This window comes from Molothrus ater, chromosome 8, assembly GCF_012460135.2.
Source record: "Molothrus ater isolate BHLD 08-10-18 breed brown headed cowbird chromosome 8, BPBGC_Mater_1.1, whole genome shotgun sequence".
Classification (NCBI taxonomy): Eukaryota; Metazoa; Chordata; class Aves; order Passeriformes; family Icteridae; genus Molothrus; species Molothrus ater.
In genome coordinates this window covers 12,521,173-12,540,722 of record NC_050485.2, presented here as the reverse complement: position 1 = coordinate 12,540,722, position 19,550 = coordinate 12,521,173, and the positions used below count along the sequence as shown (strand labels likewise).

The 19,550-nt window shown below is 42.7% G+C and overlaps 1 protein-coding gene across 7 annotated transcripts in view; it reads right to left on the bottom strand.

The window, feature by feature from the left end:
* Positions 1 to 19,550, bottom strand: part of ZMIZ1 (zinc finger MIZ-type containing 1) — a 337,609-nt gene that overhangs the window by 150,163 nt on the left and 167,896 nt on the right. For all 7 annotated transcript variants that reach the window (XM_054515536.1, XM_036385261.2, XM_036385264.2 and 4 more), the window contains exon 4: positions 6,428 to 6,537. In XM_054515536.1, the coding sequence (XP_054371511.1) occupies positions 6,428 to 6,487 (60 nt within the window). In that variant the 5' untranslated portion in view covers positions 6,488 to 6,537. The remainder of the gene's footprint in view (positions 1 to 6,427; positions 6,538 to 19,550) is intronic.

The window sequence follows — 19,550 nt, the reverse complement described above, 5'->3', positions numbered from 1 at the left end:
TGAAGGGTCTTGTTATTAACAGCACTTTGGCCACTATGACTCATTTGAAAACACCTACTTTTACAAATGGTAAAAAACTTATGTGCAAACTCTAAGCCATACCTCTATGGATTTGCTGTTGCACACAACAGGAGCAGCTCAAGTAGCAAGTACATATGCTGGAAGGAAGATCCAGAAACGGCAGGACACAAGTCAGAGATGTCACCATCTGTGTCACACTTTCACTGCAGAGCTTGACCCAGCTGCTGACAAAAAGGACTTCCTATGCTCATCTGACACCAAGGTGGCATCATGGACTCCACTTACAGATCCCTAGAATTTTCAAATATTCTTCCTTATTTATCCAAAAAAATTTAAATCACAGGCCAGATTAATTTGCTGCACAGGAAAGGATAAAACTACCCCAAATCCTAGGGGTTCTGGAGGTTTTCTGACTGAGTTTAAAATGTGCATTTTACATTTTGAAATGGAAATCCTAAGGATACTAACACAACTAATATTAAGAGTAATAACACCCCAGCCCTCAAGGACAGGTGCTGCAGTAAAGCAGCAGAACTGGGAATGGGCAAAGGGAAGCTGCACAATTTTACCAACCCACCTCACATGATGGGTTATATTCCACCCACTGGAACCCTGTCAGATAAACAAACCAGCCAAATACTGCAAACAAGAAGGTGCTCTCTTCCCCCTCCCCACCAGAAATGCTTTTAGCAAATTGCATCTTTGCTCCTTCCCTTGCAGCTTCCTTACCAGGATGCAGGATCTAATGAGCAGGAATGTTGACTGACAAGTCTCTAAATGGACTAGAGGAGCCAGGAAAGCTGGTCTGCTGTCAGTTTTTCCTAAACATACTTTAGTCTAGCAGAGGAATATCCCAACAGACTGAGCACAAACACAGACAAAGAACTTGTGGCTATAGGTCTCAGAAAGATAGATACCAAAAAATGTAGCTACTAACACAACACTGATGGACCATTCAACCAACAAACTGTAACACTTGAGGCCCATCAAATGTCTTTTTAAGGAAAAGGTCTTTTTCCCCTTTAGCCTTGTTATTTCACATTTAGCTGCTAAACCCCCTGTAACATTATATAGAAAAAAAAGTATATTCTACATAAATGCACTCTTCATAAGAATAGTTTTAATTTTCAAAGTTCTTCAAGAATGAAATTTTTATTAAACTACTATGGGCAGTTTTTTAAGCACAGGCAAATGAAAAAAAAGGGAAGCATTTTTCCTTTTATTAAAATCCTTTCAGCTGTAATTTCATACCAGTCCTTGGTAACCAGTCCAAAATACACTAAAAATGACACGTTTAGGACTGCTTAGCATTTACATGAGTTTGCAACAACAACACTGAAGAGCAGAAGAATTAGTTCAAACACTTCAGCGCTTAAAAACAGTTATGTAAACATACAAAGAAGTCTTTTTCCTCTGAATTGCAAGCTACCAAAAACCTAGCTGCTGAGTGATGAAAGAAATGGGCTTGCTTGTTTCCAATCTGAGCAAGAAAATATCAACACAAACACACAGCAATTACAACTTTTAGCATATCTCTCTGAATGGCTGGGTCGGCACTAAAAAGCATTGCTAGGCAGCAATTCAGCAAGCCTTCTGGAAGGAAAGAGGGGAGAAATGCTAATGGGTTTCTGGAAATCAGCTGTGTGACGTGTGTCTCCAACTGCGTGGTGATCCTGCACCATTTGATGATACAGCTCAGTGTGCCCTGATGTACCATGACACAAGCAGCAGAACCAGCATTCTCTGTTCCCACCATGATCTAATACTTGTGACACCAGAGAGCCTGTTCACACTTCTCCTTAACCTGTTACTAACATTTCAGCACAGCTTTAGAACAGAGCCTAACAACTGTACTCAGCACAGTGGGAAGATATCACACACCCTTTCTGAAAGGGGCAGCTTCCTGGTAATTTCAATATAGAAAGGGGTTTTTTCATCTACTTCTTTGCAAGAATTTCAGAAGAAACATACAGAAACCTTACAAAACTGACTGACAGCAAACAGAGACACAAAAGGTAGAAGTCCCTAGATTCATAATAGCTCCAAGTTTTTCAAGTAGACCCATTAGAGTAAGAGTAGAGAGATGCTACCCAACCCACTGGTGTCCCCTGGCATTTGCTTCTATCACCTAACAAATGCAATGGGCAGCATCTGGTTAAAGCCACACCTCTGGACTGCTCTGAAGAATGCTTTAAGAAACCCAGTCAATTCTTGACTGTGATTTTCTACACAGCAGGAGCCAAGCTGGCTCCTTGAGAAGGCTGTGCCTGGGCAGCAAGGCAGCTCTCAAATTCAGCTCCATGCCTGCCTGAACCAGCTCCTGCTGCCCCACACCTTCATGGACATTGTGCCAGAGCCACCTGAGCCATGAGCAGAAAAACAGAGTATTACTGCAGCCTCAAATATGGCAGGGAATTCTCGGGGGCCATCAGACCTTTGCTCTGCACAAAAGTAATTTTGTGGTTTCGTTTGTATGGACAAAGACTTAAAGAAAAAAGCCTGAACATCCAGCTTCCTCCAGTGTACCCTGAAGAGTCTCCTGTGTCATGACAAACTAATTGCACGTGTTAAGGAAAGCCTGTTACTTTGGCTTTTTCCACTGTACATCAAAAAAGCTATGTTTGATTTTAAAGCACACACACTTACAAATACTAAGGGAATCAGCTACAAAGAGACCACACAAGCTGTTCGAGCCTTCCACAGAAGTCTGGGGTTTTTTTAAGCATAAATACACAGCCACCTCTTCAGTTTGCCCTTTCATCTATTCTGAAACACTTCTTAACACACACTTCATTTCCTAACTAGCTGATCATATACAAGTTTTGGGTTTGTAGCTTTAAAGCACTAAAAAAGATGAAGGTAAAACACAACCTTGATCCTGGAACAGAAGTCAGCAAGGATATTGTGGGTGTCTCACAAGTCACAGAGCAGGGAAGAAAGAAGCCTGTCCTGACCCTGTGCTGAAACCTGATCTAGTTAAAGAGGCACATGGATTACCATTTATAGCATTTCTCAGGGGCTGGAGTGAGGGGCAAGGAGGGCTGCAGACAGCTCTCAGTCTGGCTGCAGGAGCCACTGGCTGCCAGCAGGGTTATAAAACTTGCAGATGCTGGGCACCAAGGAAGGGTGGCTTTCCTCCCCCTGCTGCAGTGCGCCTTCCACACCACTGCTGTGTTAACCACCCCAAAAGCATATGTGTGCTCAGGGGAACAGCAGCACTGTTTGTTCACAGTCTGGGAAAAGGGAAAGACCAGAAGAAAAGGCAGACACACTTTTGTCTGCCCCTGCAGTTAATCCCCAGAATAGGTGAAGATAATTTTTATAGCCATGCAAGGTAGTGCTTTGCTCCCAAACTCAACATGCACAGGGCAGTGTGCGGTCCAGCTCTCAATGGGTGAACTGGAAATGACTCTTTCTAGTATTAGCCAGCTAATGGCCTGTCTCAAAGAATAAGGTAATGTCCTCAAGATGGAAATTTATGACCCTGTGAAGAGAGTTGAGTGTCTTCCAAAAAGAGACAGAAACTAACTGCCTTTCTCCACTACAGCAAAGGTAAGAGCACAAGATTCTGGAACTATGAAAAAGCAAACAGCAGTTTTGATGCTACTTTCATCAACAAAACAAATTCTTTTAAAAAAAACCAAAAACAGTCATTCCTCTCCAACAAAACTACAAATAGTGCCACTTGCACAAAAAAAAAGCTTTCTGAGACATATTTTCGTTGTTCAGCCACTGTCTTAATTAACTACAGTCTGTCATGAGTTGAAAACAAAAGTTTTCTCCTTCTCTTTTTTTGAGCATAAACAGAAGGGGGGAACCATGAATTCACAAGCATTCCCAAGCAGGATAGCTCCTCTTCAGGCATCCTTTGACCTCTGACACAAGCATGCTCCTGGTCTACCAGAAAACCCCAAGCTTTCTTCCAGGATCAAAGAAAACAGAGAGTGCTACACAAGTTATGGGCAGCCTGACCTTCCTCCCTTCCCCCTGGCCTTCATCACTGAAGAAATATCCAAGCTGCATATGCAAAACAGCACTACGTATAAATGAAGTTAGTGGTTTAACTGACAGAGTACCCATTACATAGGCAAAATTATCTCTTTAAAACTTTAAGAAGTGTAATTTGATATTCTCTTATCTAATTAAAATAATATAAATTATGTACAGAAACTGACAGCTCTAGAAAAAGGAGCTGAGCAGCATCCTCCATTTGTCTCCACTTGATGTAAAGGTCTGTTCTTACAGCTAGAAGGTTAAATTGTTCTGCAATTTAACATTCATTCTTCATCCTATGGGCTAGGATGGCCAAAAAAGACACCAATTTGTACCAGTCAACGGCATGTTTTTTCTGAACCAGATAGTTGTTCATAAGAAACTGGGATGAAATCCTCAAATTCATATTTTCCTCAGGCCTCTGAAGGGCCATTAGATGCATTAACTTTCACTGCAGAGTGATGAAAGAGAGACACCACAGAGCCAGGATGGATTACCACCAGCAATTCTGCAGGAAAAGATTCCTATTTCTGCTCCTTGACCTATGAACTAGCTTTGTTTGATTCATTCTGCAACTCTCTCTTATAAAGGAAATATGGAGAGAAAAATCATTATCATCTGGTTTAGGTGTGAACTGTAATCTTTTTCTGTGTCACCCAAAGCATCTCCTGTAAACCCCACGTTTCCTGCATTACAACACATTCTAGAAAATGTACACTTCCACTAATATCTAGGAAAAGCTATAATAATATTATGATGGAAGATTGATGAAACTGAGAAGATAAACATTCTTATAGAATCAAAGAATATATCAAATTTAACGGACTTCTAAGCAATAATAAGGCCAACTTCCTGCTCCTTAGAGGACTACCTAAAATTAAATCATGTGACTAAGGGCATAATCTGGATGTTCCTTGAACTCTGACAGGCTTGGTGCTGTGACCACCTCCATAGGTAGCCTGTTCCAGTGAGTGACCATCCTCTCAGTGAAGAGCCTTTTCCTAATGCCCAGGCTGAACTTCCCCTGACACAGTGTCACTGCATTTTCCTGTGTCCTATTGCTGCTCACCACAGAGAGATCAGCACTTCTCCTTGGTTACTTCTCTTGAGGAAGTTGTCCTTAAAGAAATAAATTTAAAAATCCAGAGCTACTCATCCAGTACCACCCCCACACTTATCTTTTATCAGTTCCTTTGATTTAGGGTGCTTGTGTCTACAACACAAATCTATGAACAGAGAAATGCTGTGCTGCTTCAAGAAGCAATATGCATATGTCCTAGGGCACAAGTAGGCAGGCAGGTTTTTAACTTAGGTAACACAAATAAAAAACTAAAGCAGCAGGACTCTGCTGTGACCCGATCTGACAGACAAACTGCCCATACAACAGTGAAAAATTATTTGGGAACACTATTTCATGGAATAACAAGTTCCTGTTTTTCCAGTGTAATTCAGAAAATTTAAACCAGTCTGAAGAGATGAACTCTGGAGTTCATTTCCTGGATCCAGATGGGATCTTGAAAATATCTGTGTGCAACTTGCATTTTTTTATGCACCTGTTTGCTGCATGCATGCATGCATTGATTTAGAGATAAATACAGGAAATATCAACATGACAAACAATTCTCTTGCTCACCTCCTCTAAAAGGACCATTGCTATGAAAACTCTGTTTAGGATTGTTGCATGTGCATAAGAACATACATGAGAGAAGAATACACACTGCCTGTAACCCTAGAGAGAAAAGTTCACTGAGAAGGGTAAAACAGGGAAAGACAGTCTCTGCCTCCTTGCCATTGCTCAGTTATAAAAGCATTTGCAAGCACAGTTACAGTGGGGAAATCTGTAAATGAGACATAATTCACTGAAAGGCAGTGGCATGTGAAGAGCCCTTCATCTTCACAAACAGATGCTTCTGAAAATTTTACCTCGCAATCGGAAGTTTTTGCAATCTCCATGCAAACTGATTAAGCAGCACTGTGAGCACTTGGAGGCAGGCCAACCATCCAAGTTCTGAGTCTCCAGGCAGTGCAGGTCTCAGGTCAGCTACTGGATTAAAATCAAAACTGGCCCATTGCAACTGTGGATTACTGTGCTCAGAGCACTGGAATGACAGCTGCCTACTGTGACCCTCCAGGGCTGAGCTGGCAGGACAAGCACCACTCTGCTTCCAGCTGAGACAGATTTGTTGAGTCTCCAGGCTAAAGAGCTCTTAGGAAGGTGTACAGGAAAGTTTGGCTTTTGAGGTTAATACACCAGCTCTCACAGCAGATACTCTCTTCAATGAGATTAGTGTGTCCCATTGCTTCCCTCTGAAGGGCAAGGACACTCGTTAAGCAACAGGACACTGTAATATGCAACACCTGGCACACCACACCCAGCCCTCACTTAGCAGCAATGACCTCCACCTTCACTCACCTGTTTTATGCACTGCAGCCGGTCATTGGTCTGCTGTATGTGCCTGTCCATAGAATTCATTTTGATTGTCTCCACTTTCTTCTACCTGAAAGCCATTAAAATCCCTCGATCTGGAAGACAAAAAGGACAATAAAGATCACTGAACATGGTCCATACGCTTCCACCACCTGAACAATTCAACAGAGCTGCTTGCAAGAAATCCCTGAGCACACTGTGAGATAAAATAATAATAATCCCAGTAACAATGACAGCCTGGCTTTTGCAAGGACAAGGGCATGGGGATTCTTCCTAATCTTCCTCTAAGAGAAAATACCTCCCATAAATATTAAATAAATCAGATACAGCAGAGTATTACATGGCCAAAAATAGTATAAAATGTGTGTCCTGAAGAATCTGGATTTCTGGATTGAAAATAAAAGCAACAGGTACATTTTGGACCCTCCTCCAACTAGCAAATCTATTTAATGAGCCCTTGAAATGGCAAAGATGACGGGACAGGAAGGACTGGGATCCACAACACAGCCCAGACTTGAAGAATGACAAATGTCCAGATGTACAACCTAGAATAAATCTATGGAATAGGCCTAATCTTCAGAGCAAAGGGATGCACAGTTCCTGCCTTCTAGAAAAATTGTGTTCATTCAAGTATCTACAGCTGAACAAACTACTTGTTACTTCTGGAAAAACACGGCCTGCGGTCTTTAGGTCCATCTCTTAACAATCAGCGTGATTTAAGGCAAATTAAACCTTCCTCTAACCTTAAAGAAAACCTAGAAAATAAAAATTAAGGCTCAGACTAGTGTTTGGAGTTCATGAACAATGAGTGGGCACAGAAGTATATACCCAAATGCCACCACCAAACTATTTACAACAAACTTTATAGTAGCACAAGCAAGGTCCCAGTCTTGCACAGAAACCTCTGCCTCATGAACCTCTTCAGTGGCACTGAGTGGTTTGTTACTTGGAGCACTGTTCATGACAAAACTGTTTTCCACTCCCTCCACACACATAAGAGAGAGCAAATTTTTCAGATACGTGTCCGGTTAGAGAAGCTCACTGTTCACCACTTCTGGTGCACAACTCAACATCTCTTCAGTTAACCAATTCCAGCACTGTCCATACTCAACCCCCTTGAGGGAAAGATTGTTCCCTGTGGTGGGAACCTTGATTACACAGCTCTCACAATGAGACAGACCCCAGACCACAGATCTGCAGGCATCCCTCACACCCAAACCACCAGAGATTTCTGTACCTAGCTGATAATGTTCTTTGATGGCTCCTGCTGGATTAGACTCAGGGGAAGAAATCTTTCCTGCTAGACAACTAAATGAGGTCTTAGAACAGCAGCTCAAGCTCCCCACCTCCAAGCTCTAGACACAAGAGGGCTCAATAAAGCATTCCTGTCAATAAATTATAATACTTAGGGAACAGAAGAGCCAAGTATGCAAGTATTATCTTCTGATTATGCCACTGCTTTCTCAATAGCAAGTGCCATCCAAAGGTCCTCTAGCAAATGTAAATTGATATACTTTATTAAAAGCCAGTTACACAGTCTTATCTGCCTGTAGGACCCCCAAACAGACCTCAGCAGTCATCAAGTTTAATCTCTCAGTGGACAGCAGAGGTATTTATCAAGAGATAAGCTAGCCTAGACATGACAGTACTTCACCAGTGATCCATCTTACAAGCCAGGACACATTATCTGCATTTTAATTGAACATCAGCACAGATGGAGAAGGGCACACTGAAAACAAATACATATAGCACACAGACGTTCGTTGAAAAATTTGAAGACAGGCAAACTGAGGCACCTTTTTTTTTTTTTCAAGAAAGTCATGACATTTTTGAATTAGACAATTTCATGTCTACACATATAATGCCACTCCAGTTCACTGCCTTACAGTTAACCATAAACAAAATCAGAGGTTGCTATCATGGTTTCAGCTACCTGAGCCACAGCTTACTGTAGTATTCTTGTCCAAATTGCCATTTCTCCCACATGGCAATGGGGCTTCTTCTCAAAGCCCAACAAGGCCCTTGGAGGCAGGACTGGGAGTGCAATCCCCTACTCTCCTACAGAGACAGGGAACATAAACTCTGTAATAATCTGATCAATGTCAGTCACCAAAATAGTTCTGGTTTAAAAATCCAATCGCTCTCATTGAAAAGTACACTTTAACTCTCACCATTCCCCTAGTGGGCTAGAAGAATTTTCACTTCCATGCTCAATTCCACTTGTTCTCATGACATGAGCTCTGTGGCTGAGTCTTTGCCCTGCCAGGCTCCCTCTGCCTCTTCTCCCTCCCAGCAGAGAGGGACGATCATCCACCAGCCCTTCCAGCTGACAGTGTGCTACTTTCACAGCCCAATCTCATTTATTCTCTCCTGGTCAAGAGAAGGCCCTCAGCCCACTAACTCCCCTGCACAGCAAACATTTGTTGCATGAACCAAACAGCCAGAATTGTACACATGGAGCCCCATCACACACAATGACACAAGGCTTTGTATTTGAAATGCCCTGCCTCACCGCTGCAAGACTCATCTTTATCTTGCTCTCAGACACATCATAAGAGCATCAAATAGAGTAATTTTTTTCAGTGAGCATACTGGCTCTAAGTAATTTCTGCTATAAAAAATGCAGAGCTTATTAGTGGGAAACCATTATTATCTGGAAATTACTCTTTCATGGGCCTCAGCAAGAATTAAAAGATTAAACATGGGAAGTGAAAATTATCATAGAGATCAGAAATTTCACCACAGCAGAATAAGCATTTTGACACCAGACCATTTTGGCTGGAAGAAAAATAACAGCAGAATTAAATTTCCAGTAACTATACCTACTACATGGGTATTGCTGTACGCTGGCCTTGTTCCCCACATCCACGTCCTGAAATTTAAAAAAACACCCTTTCTGTCGATCTCATCCTATTTTAAAAGTAGCAGCAAGATCACCTTAGTCGAAAATAACAGTACTTAAGATACAGAAAGGCCGTCAGGGCTGAATAAGAACAGACTTCTATTCGGTTAAGTGCTGTGCACTCATCAGGTCACAAGTGAAAACGACTTTGCAGGGTCCCTGGCTGGCCTGCGGTGTCCCTGCATTAGACAGCACGCTGAGATCCGGGCCTGCGAGCAGCTCAAGAGACAGCAGGGGATGTTGCTGATCAGGATTAAGGGTACTGGCAGAGGAGGATAGAGAAGGGAATTTTTCCTGGTGCTTTGTAACAAATCCCCTCTGTTTGGTGCACACATTAGCCAGAAAGGTTGTACACTACTGCTTTACATGCTAACCCCATCCAAAAAGATAAACAAAAAAAGAAGTGTTCCCAGCACCTTCTGGTAATTCAACAATAAAAAGCCCCGTTCTTCTTTCTTTTCTGAGGCAAAGACCCAGTCTCCCTCTCTTAAAAAAAAAAAAAAAAAGGTGAATTATTCTTCATTTTTCCCTCCCTCTAGCACTGAGAGTTTATAGCCCTAGGCAGTAATTAAAGAGGCCTCATCTACATATTTATGATGTCTCAAAAATGGAGAATGCGTTTTTTTAAAGGAACAGATGTATCGACCTGTTAGCCTTTTTTTTTAACCCTAAACATACTGAATCTTTTAAACCATTACTACAAAACCCTCTTCCACAATGAAAAGCAAATGAAATTTTGCACTGGGTTAATGAAAGAGAATTTCATGAGATTCTACTACACTCTGTGTTGGGTGAGAGTTCAGGTTAGTAGACTGCAATTATTATATCAGAAATGGAACTTCCAAGCAACACAATTAAGAAAACAATTTCATAAAACATGGTCCCCACCAGTTCCTAAGGCAGCCTGAACAGCCTCCTAGAGAGGGGGGAAAAAAATTAAGCCAAACATTTCACCACTTGTTCAAACATGTCTAAAACCCTTCAGCGTTTGGAAAGTTAGTGTGGATTCTGCTCTGGGCTGAGCTCTCCTCATGGCCAGAACTGCCATCCACAGTGAGAACTCTACCCCCGTGGGGCCAATGGACCAGGGAAATCTGCTCCCCTGCGGCCAAGGGAGACCTGAGCCATCACTGGAACAGGCCCAGCCTTCCCCCTGAGTCCAGAGAGACTTCACATGGTGCCTTCTGCTCTTGTTCCCCCAGGCTGCCCACCCTCACTGTTGGGCAGACATGGAGCTGGTGCGGTGCTCACTGGAACATCAGCTGCTGCCCAGCCCCAAGCACTGCCACCCACCCCCTGCCCCAGCAACAGGGCACCATTCCTCCAGAAACCAAGCTTTTAGCAAATCATCTTTCCACCAGAAATCCATTCTGGGGGCAGAGGGGGAAAGGCAGCCCTTCCCAGGCAGCAGGGGAGGCTGCTGTGAGCAGCGCTCAAGGCCAGCTCACACCAGGTCTCCATTTCCACGGGGGACCAGCCACCCTGAGGGGGCTGCACCAGACAAGACCTAATCTGAAGGCACTTTAGACCACTCAAGGCAAGAAGGCCATAAATTAAAAGACACAGGAAACACCTTTATTGGTTAAGAAATTTTAACAGTAGGTGAGAAGGGAAAATGAAAAGCAGTTCCTTAAGCAGGGATTCAGCACAGCAGCTCTAACCATCCCTGCCCCCCTGCCGCCACAGCACACAAGTTGGTTAATGCTGTTTATTCAATCAGCTAAAAACTAATAATTTCCTTCAAGTCTCCGGCATGCTGAGGGTCCTACGAGAGGGCAGGCAATCTGTATCTACCAAGTGACTTCGATGAAGCAACAAGCCAGGCGGGAGCGAGGGCGGGAGCGGCTGCGGCGGAGCGGGCCGGGGCCGGGCGAGGGCAGGTACCGCCGCGACCCGCCAGGGGGCGCCGCCGGGCCGCGCCACAGCCCGCCGCGGGGACCGGGACAACCGGGGGGGACAGGGACAGACGGGGGGGACAGGGACAGGAACAGCCCGGGGGGGACCAGGGGGAAACTGGGATAGCCCGCGGGGGGACGCGGGGCCCGGGGCAGTGGTCCTGCGGAGGACACGAGGCGGAACAGTCGCGTTCCGTCGCCTGAAGCATGGACCCCCGAGGAGCCGGGTCAGAACCAGCGCCGCAGCTCCCGGGAGCCTGTCACCTCCAGGGATGGATCAAAGAATCATTATTTCTCTTAGCATCCTGTCCTGGTGGTAAAATTTGTCGGTCCGGAGACAAAAAACCATCTAGTTCCACTTGACATTTCCCTTGCCATTAAACATATTGTAAGAAGTTGTTTCTTGTACTATCAGAACGCACCTCCGCGTGTACACCCAGGTTCAACGCTGCTAATTGCGTGCAATTGCATGGATTCTCCGCCCCAGCCGCTGCCCGCCCGCGGCACAGCCCAGCCCCGAGGCGCAGCCCCGACAGCCCGCACAGCGCGGGCACAATGCAGATCCGCACGTCTGCACCCAGGCACATGGCTCACACAGCATTCAAAGGGCTCCCAGCCCGCTTTTCAGTACGAGAATTTTCAAAGATGCTTTCAAAGATCATCTGCTGGAAAAAGTTTAATATCTATCCATGAGAACTAATTTATCTCTTCTACTAGATATGTTACAAAAAGTATAAAATGTCAGGTGAAAAGCTGTTTTCATCATTAAACACTTGAAAAAGGAAGTTGTTTTAATAAAGCTTTATTTACCATAAGCTGTTAAATAGCTACTGCTGTTGGCTTTGAGCTATTAAAAAGGGCCAGATGTGAGACAAAGCAGCGTTTGTTATGCTGGGTGAGGAGAATAGATATTTGTGCTGTGCTGCTTTCCATTGTTGCTCTACAAATGTGCAGTAATCCCCAGAAGACTTTCTATCATCTTTGACTGCGAGAGCAGGAAAGCGAGTGTGTATGCGCACACAGCGCCCGGCAGGCACAGCTTCAGGGAGGTGGGAGCAGGTTTTTGTAATTTATGGTGGTTTGAGCTGCAAGGGCTGGCAATTTTGTCGGGTTTAAGGAAGCTGTTTCCGCAGCCGTGTGCTTGGGAACGTTTTTATACACAGAGCCCATTATATGCAGGCACCAACAGCCAGCCGGATACACACAAAAGCAAACCCACACATGCTTTTGAAAAAAAGACAGCATGACAGCTTGCATAAGCAAGCCTGCCCGACTCCTCTGGGAGGAGGAGCGGCGGTGTGCACAAGTTGTTCAATCATGGAGCACATCTGCACCCTGATTACAAAAGCAAAGGTGGTCGGGCGAGCTGGAAGCACACACACAGCACTGGGATATGACCTATACTTAAAGTATAGACATAGAAATATAAAAAACCTCACACACTGTGTAAGAGAGAGCTAAGGAGAGAGCTCCCTTGAGCCTGGGCAAGCTGGTCACCAGCCAGCACTAACCATTAAGCACATGAACTGCCTTCTGCACCGGCAGCCCTCACCTCCAGCCTGCTGGCTGAAATGAGTGGTTTCCTCAGACCCAGAGCAGCATCTGCAGATCACAGGTAATTGCCCTGCTGCAAGCTTGTATTATAAGGTTGGTTTCCCTGCATTCCATTCAGCTCCTAGTGTCATCAGCTCTGTCAGCTTGTTATCTTTAGGGAGAGCAAGGAGGTAAAAGGACACTGCAGTTTAAAACAGCAAGAGATAATAACACAAAATTAAAGGCAAAAGTGTGTAGAAGTGTGCTACTGGGGAGCCAGGGCTGAGAGCCCTGCTATAGTGCTCTCAGAGGCTTTGCACACTCCAATATAGACAGATCTGCTAGAACAAACATTGACAGTTCACAGCAGAACCCACTGATCCAGAGGTTTACTATATGTACTGTAGGCTTGCAGGTAAGAAATACTAATCCTCATTGGGACAGCTACAAGCAAATGAGCCATCCCTAAAACCTTGCTAGGCTGTGCTCAAATGATTTCATAACCAGTGTCCCTGATCACTCACACAACAATGATGTAAAACATCTCTCCCTGATAAATTGCCAGTCTCCAAACTGAAGCAGAATCAAGCACCTCTTCCCACCTTCTGGGCTCAGTGGGAGGATTGCAGAAGTCGGATGAGAATAAGAACAGAAAAAGGTTTGCATTCTGGCATGCCATGCTTGCTTATTTACCTAATGAAAGCTTGGTTCTTTCAGAGGTTCTGTGGTAAGATGCAAAGTATTTGCTGAGAATTCATCGTGTCTGCCTACCAAATCCTGCAAACAGGCATGTAGCATCGCTAACATCACCTGGCTTTACACCCTCTGGGGGCTGAGTCTAGAGAGCTGCAACAAAGAACATCTATGAACTGGAAACTTTTTCCTGCTTTTGCTAGACATTTATCAGCTACTAAAGGAAACCAGCTGGTTTGGACATGGGCACTTAAGTTACTTGCTTAAAACCTGAGAGATGAGCTACAGAAGACAACCTAAAGTAAGTATTTTCTAAAGGTCTAGAGGAAACAGTAATGACCTAACCAAACTGTCAAAGACAGTCTCAGAAGGAGGAGAAAAGGACAGAGGAGAGATGGCACTAGCAGCAAGTATTTTTAACAATTACCTGTCAAAAATTGAAGATGTTACTCTGTGTTTGCTATGCTCTGATAACAACTCTTGCAGCAGATAGCCTGCTTTATAACAAAGAGAGGTCAAAATCTCCTGGGTCAACCCAAAGAAATGCTCCTAGCAAGAACTACCTCAAGCCCACTGTGAATTAGAAGTGAGAAGGATTTGCATTCTGACACTGAAGGCCCTCTTACTTATCAGATGAAACCAGGCATGTTTTGGAAGTTGAACTGTAGCATTTGAAGGAAATTGCTGATTTCTTCTCATGATACTGCACTATCACAACTTCTATTCCTCATTACTGAGTAGCAACACAAAGAATATAACAATCCCCTATCCCCAAACTATATTGCACCAAGTAAAGGAATGAGGATAGATTTGGACTCTCTTTTTTTTCCCCACTAAGTTTAGCAACGTAAAGAAGACAAATAGTCAAAGTAGATGGTAATTTCTCCTTATTGACTATAAATTAAGATCTATTAATCTTTTCTTTCATTTTAGAGATAAGGAAGTCTTCCTAAAACCAATGATTTCTCATAAGCCACCAGGGAAAGCATCACTGCTTTGCAGAAGACCACTCAGGGAGAGGGAAGGAATGGAGAAAAAACATTAGCTCAATCAGCCAAGTCTCTGGAGAACAGAGCAACTGAATAGCTGCTTTGAGACACATGCTACAACAATTTTGACATCAGCCATTATTCTGGTCTGTTCTGATGAAATTTAAATATTTACCAAGCTCCCCAGAATAGAAGCAATATAAATTTCAGGAGGACCAGCAAAACCTGTAAAAACTAAACATACCTGAAAAAGTGAAGTAGATATTGGATGACTGTGAACTTTTATAACTGGAGAAACAGAGCAGTTGCTGGCAGCCAAATTATATTGCCTGCACTGGGCTTCTCACAAACTTTCCACTTGCTTTGAGTTATGACAATTTACTGCTAGAGGGTTACTTTCATTTAAGTAACTTAAACTAGAAATATTGGGCATCTAGACAAAACAAAACTACAGTTTTGGTAATGTCTATAATCTTTTTTATCATCTTTATTGTTAGGCAGCTGACTGGATAGCCATCTATATGAATACTTGTGGACCTGCAGAATATACATTAAAAAACAAAGGATTTGGTTTTACTGAATTGTCAATACAATTGGATAAACATTCAGCGTTTCAAGTCGCCACCAAATCCTAAAATTTTAAGAAACTGTACTGAGAGTCTGGGTAAAATGAGCCAGGATTGGACAAGCAAATCAAATGACTGTGTATCCCTCATGGAAAACTCTTCTGTACATACATAATCAAACATTGTGTGAACACAATATCCTGGAAGGCTTGAAATGTGACTGCTGTTTATGTTAGTCTCAAGAGCTAGCATTCAAGGACCTGAAACACACCCAAAGGGACAGATGCATTACTACTGAAACTTTATCACAAAGCCCAGAAATACTTTGGACACCCTAGAATTGATTTTGAACACAACGTAGTTTAAAACTAGTTCCAAGTGCAATGCTTTCAATTCCAATAAAGTCAAATCTGCACATATCCCTGCTACTTACCTATCTGTAGTGTAGTCATTGCTATTCATGCTTTCCAAGTGCCCAGAAGTCCAGTAAGGTAGAAATTCTTCCAGACACCTAGATTACAAAATACTGCAGGAGCTTTACACAACAAAGCCTGCTGCCCTCAAGAAAGATTTTAACTGAAACATACATGATCCTCTGCCCCATTTGGTTTTCTCACCACCTGATCAAAGGAGAGGAACCTTTTATCTAGAAACTGGCCTTTAATAATTACCAGTGTCCCACACCTCCTTTAGATGCAAATAAAGAGAACTTTACACTTACCATAAGATAAGTTTCCTTTTATCAAGAATCTTAACAATTTAGTTTTCAAAGGTTTATGAATTCCATGGTTGAAGATCTGTCATGTGCTCAGTTCACTATGAAACCTCTTGGGATAATCAGGAACAGATTTCAGTAGAATTTCTTCTGAGAGCACAGATCTCTTAGTTGTACCTCCACTAGGTCTCTCACCCTCAGGTGATAGCACAACCAAAGCTGAAATGGCATTTGGCAGAGCACAACACAGATCTCCAGCAGGTTTTTGAAAATCCTCTCATGTATTTGAAAGCAGCAACTATAAAAATGCTAAACCTGGCCAGAACAAAAGCTACCTTGGCCAGAACAAAAGCTACCTCAACTGCAAAGACTAGGAACCAATGTGGTATCTCCTGTTAAGAAGAGGAGAGCCCAGTTCCCATCATCCCCACTGCTGTTTCGACTGGAACAGACCAGGAGTGAGCCTGACAACTTATGAATGACAACTGTCTCACCAACTGAAGCAGGCAGACTTCCCATTTTTATCACAGACAATGTAAACAGGAACACTATTGCTAATGAATTATTTATGGTGTGGTCCATAAATTAAGACACTTAGACTGCCTTGCATTTTTCATACCACCATCATTACTACAAAGTATATGCCCAGAAGCTCTTTCCCATAACTGCAGGGCAAAGCCAGCCCTGTGAACAGAGACCTGAGCTCTTCTCCACCCCAAAGGCTTCACTTCTTCAGCTTCTCTGACTTTCGAATTACACCCAGTGCTGCTCTGGGTAGATGCCATCTCCACCAAACACACACAGTGCCTAACACGAATCACAGTTCAGGCTAGGGCTACCACAAGCTAGTTTAATATGAGCAATGAAGTGACGGTATAAAATCATTAATTTTTTATTACTTGAAGTTAAGGATAAAACATCTGATGATACCCTTCCTGCAATTTCAAGACAAAATTTCCAGCATTCAGCCAGACTTCCAAATACAGAATTAACTTGATAAACTTCAACTAAACATCCAGGTGACAGCTGGATAAAAGCAGTTAAAGTCCAGACGGTATTTTCTTCTACTCATATCCTTCCTTTCTTATATTTTTTTTTGTTTAAATAGTTATTATAGCACAGTGGAACAGACCTCAAAAAGCTGCACACTTTTCTTCTTTGCTCCCAACAGCAACGCTACAGACTCCAGAGGTCAGCTTTAGAGCCTTCAAGTTTTTCTGAAGCCCTGCTGATTAGACATACTCTGGAGTGGCTTTCATTGTGATCAAATGTGATGTGCTGGTGACACGCATACAAAGCTGGCAGAGCAGCCACACTGCAAAGCCTTCAGCAGGCAGGAGTCAGTGAAACAACTCTTGGAAACAACACTTGGCTCCCCTGAAAAGGAAACAAGTATCCCCTCTAAAAAGGTTCTGATGAACTCAAGGAGAGACATGTTATTGTGACAATACCAAGCCTTACAAAGAGTAAAACCCTATCCTACCTCTCCTTGTCCTTTGTTCTTGATTTTTGTGATCCTTGAGTGGTTACATCTTGGCACCTTTTTTTCTTTTCCCCAGAATAACTGAGGTGCATGAGATCTGAAATTTGGAGGGATTTATCTTGAAAGATGGTTCATTGCTTAAAAAGCCTAGCTCCCCAGTATGCCATATTACAGGATTAAAAAGGTCACACTTATGACCATGCTTATGGCATGACTGATCCAAGCAGGGATATAAAAAGAAAGGACAGGTTGGCATGAAACAAGTCATGCTCCAGGAGCAGTCCATTTGCTCCTGTCCCATTTGAGACAAGGGAAGCAATTCAAACAATTCTTCCTTCCCAATCAAAAAGCCATGTCACAAACTTGAACTACTTCAGATTAAGGACTTCTTTGATCCATACATTCCTACCTTTCCCATAGGTCAGATGGGACCTGAGCACCACTATCCCTTGGTACTACATTTAGACATTCATCAGTTCTGAATAAGGAAATTTCTAGTCTCTTACCCTTCTATGCTGTCTACCAGCTGGTTAAGACCTAGGCACTTGCAGCTTTTCCTCCTAAGGTGATGGTGGTATTCAAAATGGCAGACAGTAAACAACTAAACAATGCAGAGCCCTTTCTTTTGTCTATACACTTCTCAGCTTCTACTTTCACAGTTTCAACTGTACGAAGCATAAGAAGCAAGAAAACACTGGCATAAACACTGTCTTCCTCCAACAGCAGACTTCTGGGCTTTTGGCAAACAGCAAAGCAGCAACAATTAAACAAGTCCTTAAGTCAGAAACGTGTGCAGGAAATAATGACTTTAAAAGCAAAGCCTAACAGAACAAAATTCACCAACCTTTTTACAGGTTGGCACAAATACTGGAGAGGTACAGGCTAACAGGACTGCTATAACAGAACACATGACAAAATATTTTCATCAAGCACCACAGGACAATGTATGACTTCCCAGTCCTTTTCAACAATTACTTCTCTTTAGAAAAATAAGACTTATTTGACAACTTTTTCTAACCAGCTCAAATACAGAGGTATTACTATAATACTAGGCATTATGACCATCTGAATGGCAGGACAAGATCAGACCTTGAACCCTTTCCTGACTGCACAAGATTGTGTTCAGAAAGGAAGCTGTAAGCCAAAGAAGAAAGCTATACTAGGTGTAAAAAGAACCCTAACCTGAAGAACTGGAGACCTATGTCTGCCCAGAAAGACATAATAACACATGTATTGAAAGTGATTTGTGTTAGCAACCAATGAAAAAAACCCCAAAACCAAACAACTCTGTCACAAAGTCTGTAGAGTCTAAGTTAAGTAACATTAATCACTTTCCCCTGCAATCATTAAAGCTTTACAGTGATCTGAGATTTTCAATAAAATATCAGTGTTTATTAAGCACCTACATGAATTCAATCATATACTCGTTAACAATAAAAGAAAGAAACAAATAAATAGAAACCCGTAAGAGTACTGTAAGCTCAGTAACTGACTGTAAGGTCAATTCAGTCCCTGAAAATATCCTATGATAACAGTCAAAAGTCAGTGGATCTTTTTGCCACAGAATATCATGCTACCACCTGCAAGTGTTATAAATCCATTGGACAAACTGCCTATTTTCAAGCTTCTTCCCATTTTAGTTTCCGTGAGAACGGATCCAGTTTCCACATAAATTTCTTCTTTTATTGCCTTCAATAAGCCTGAAAACATGTAGAGGGATGTGTATGACGTTATAATGCAACACTGTGACTTCTACTGCTGAGCAACAAGCGTTTTTCAAAAACGCTTAGTGGAAAGGTATTTTGCTCAAAGGTTGTCCTTATTTTAGGGAGCCAAACTTGCTCTCTACTAGAATTTTGTTACTATGTTCTCTTCTACAGCAGAGGTACATTGGAGGAGCTCAGTTGCATGTTCTCTAGGTGATTTGTCCAAGGTGACAACACAGGTAATTTTGAACCTTTCACTCAAGCCCCAGACAGTGTCCTAACAACTAAGTCCGTCCTTCCTTCCCTGTCTGTCACAAGAAGCTCAGTGTTAATAGATTGTCCTATTCTACTTCCAGCTGACTTTAGGAATACAGATGCATTCTCTGAAATGGTTTAAAACCCATTTAGATACCTGTTTCCTGGGATGACTCTAATTTATTCAAGTCTCTCAAGTACTGCTAAGGACCTAAGTTAGTTTATTGCTGCCACTTCTTCAGGCTATCAGAGCTGCCATCTCTGCTCCCCCCTTGCCTTCGCTTCTCCTTCAGGATTGTTCACATCTCTAGAAAAGATTAGTTTATATTACCTGCAATTCAAGTTTTTTTAAATGTGGTTATGTAATACAA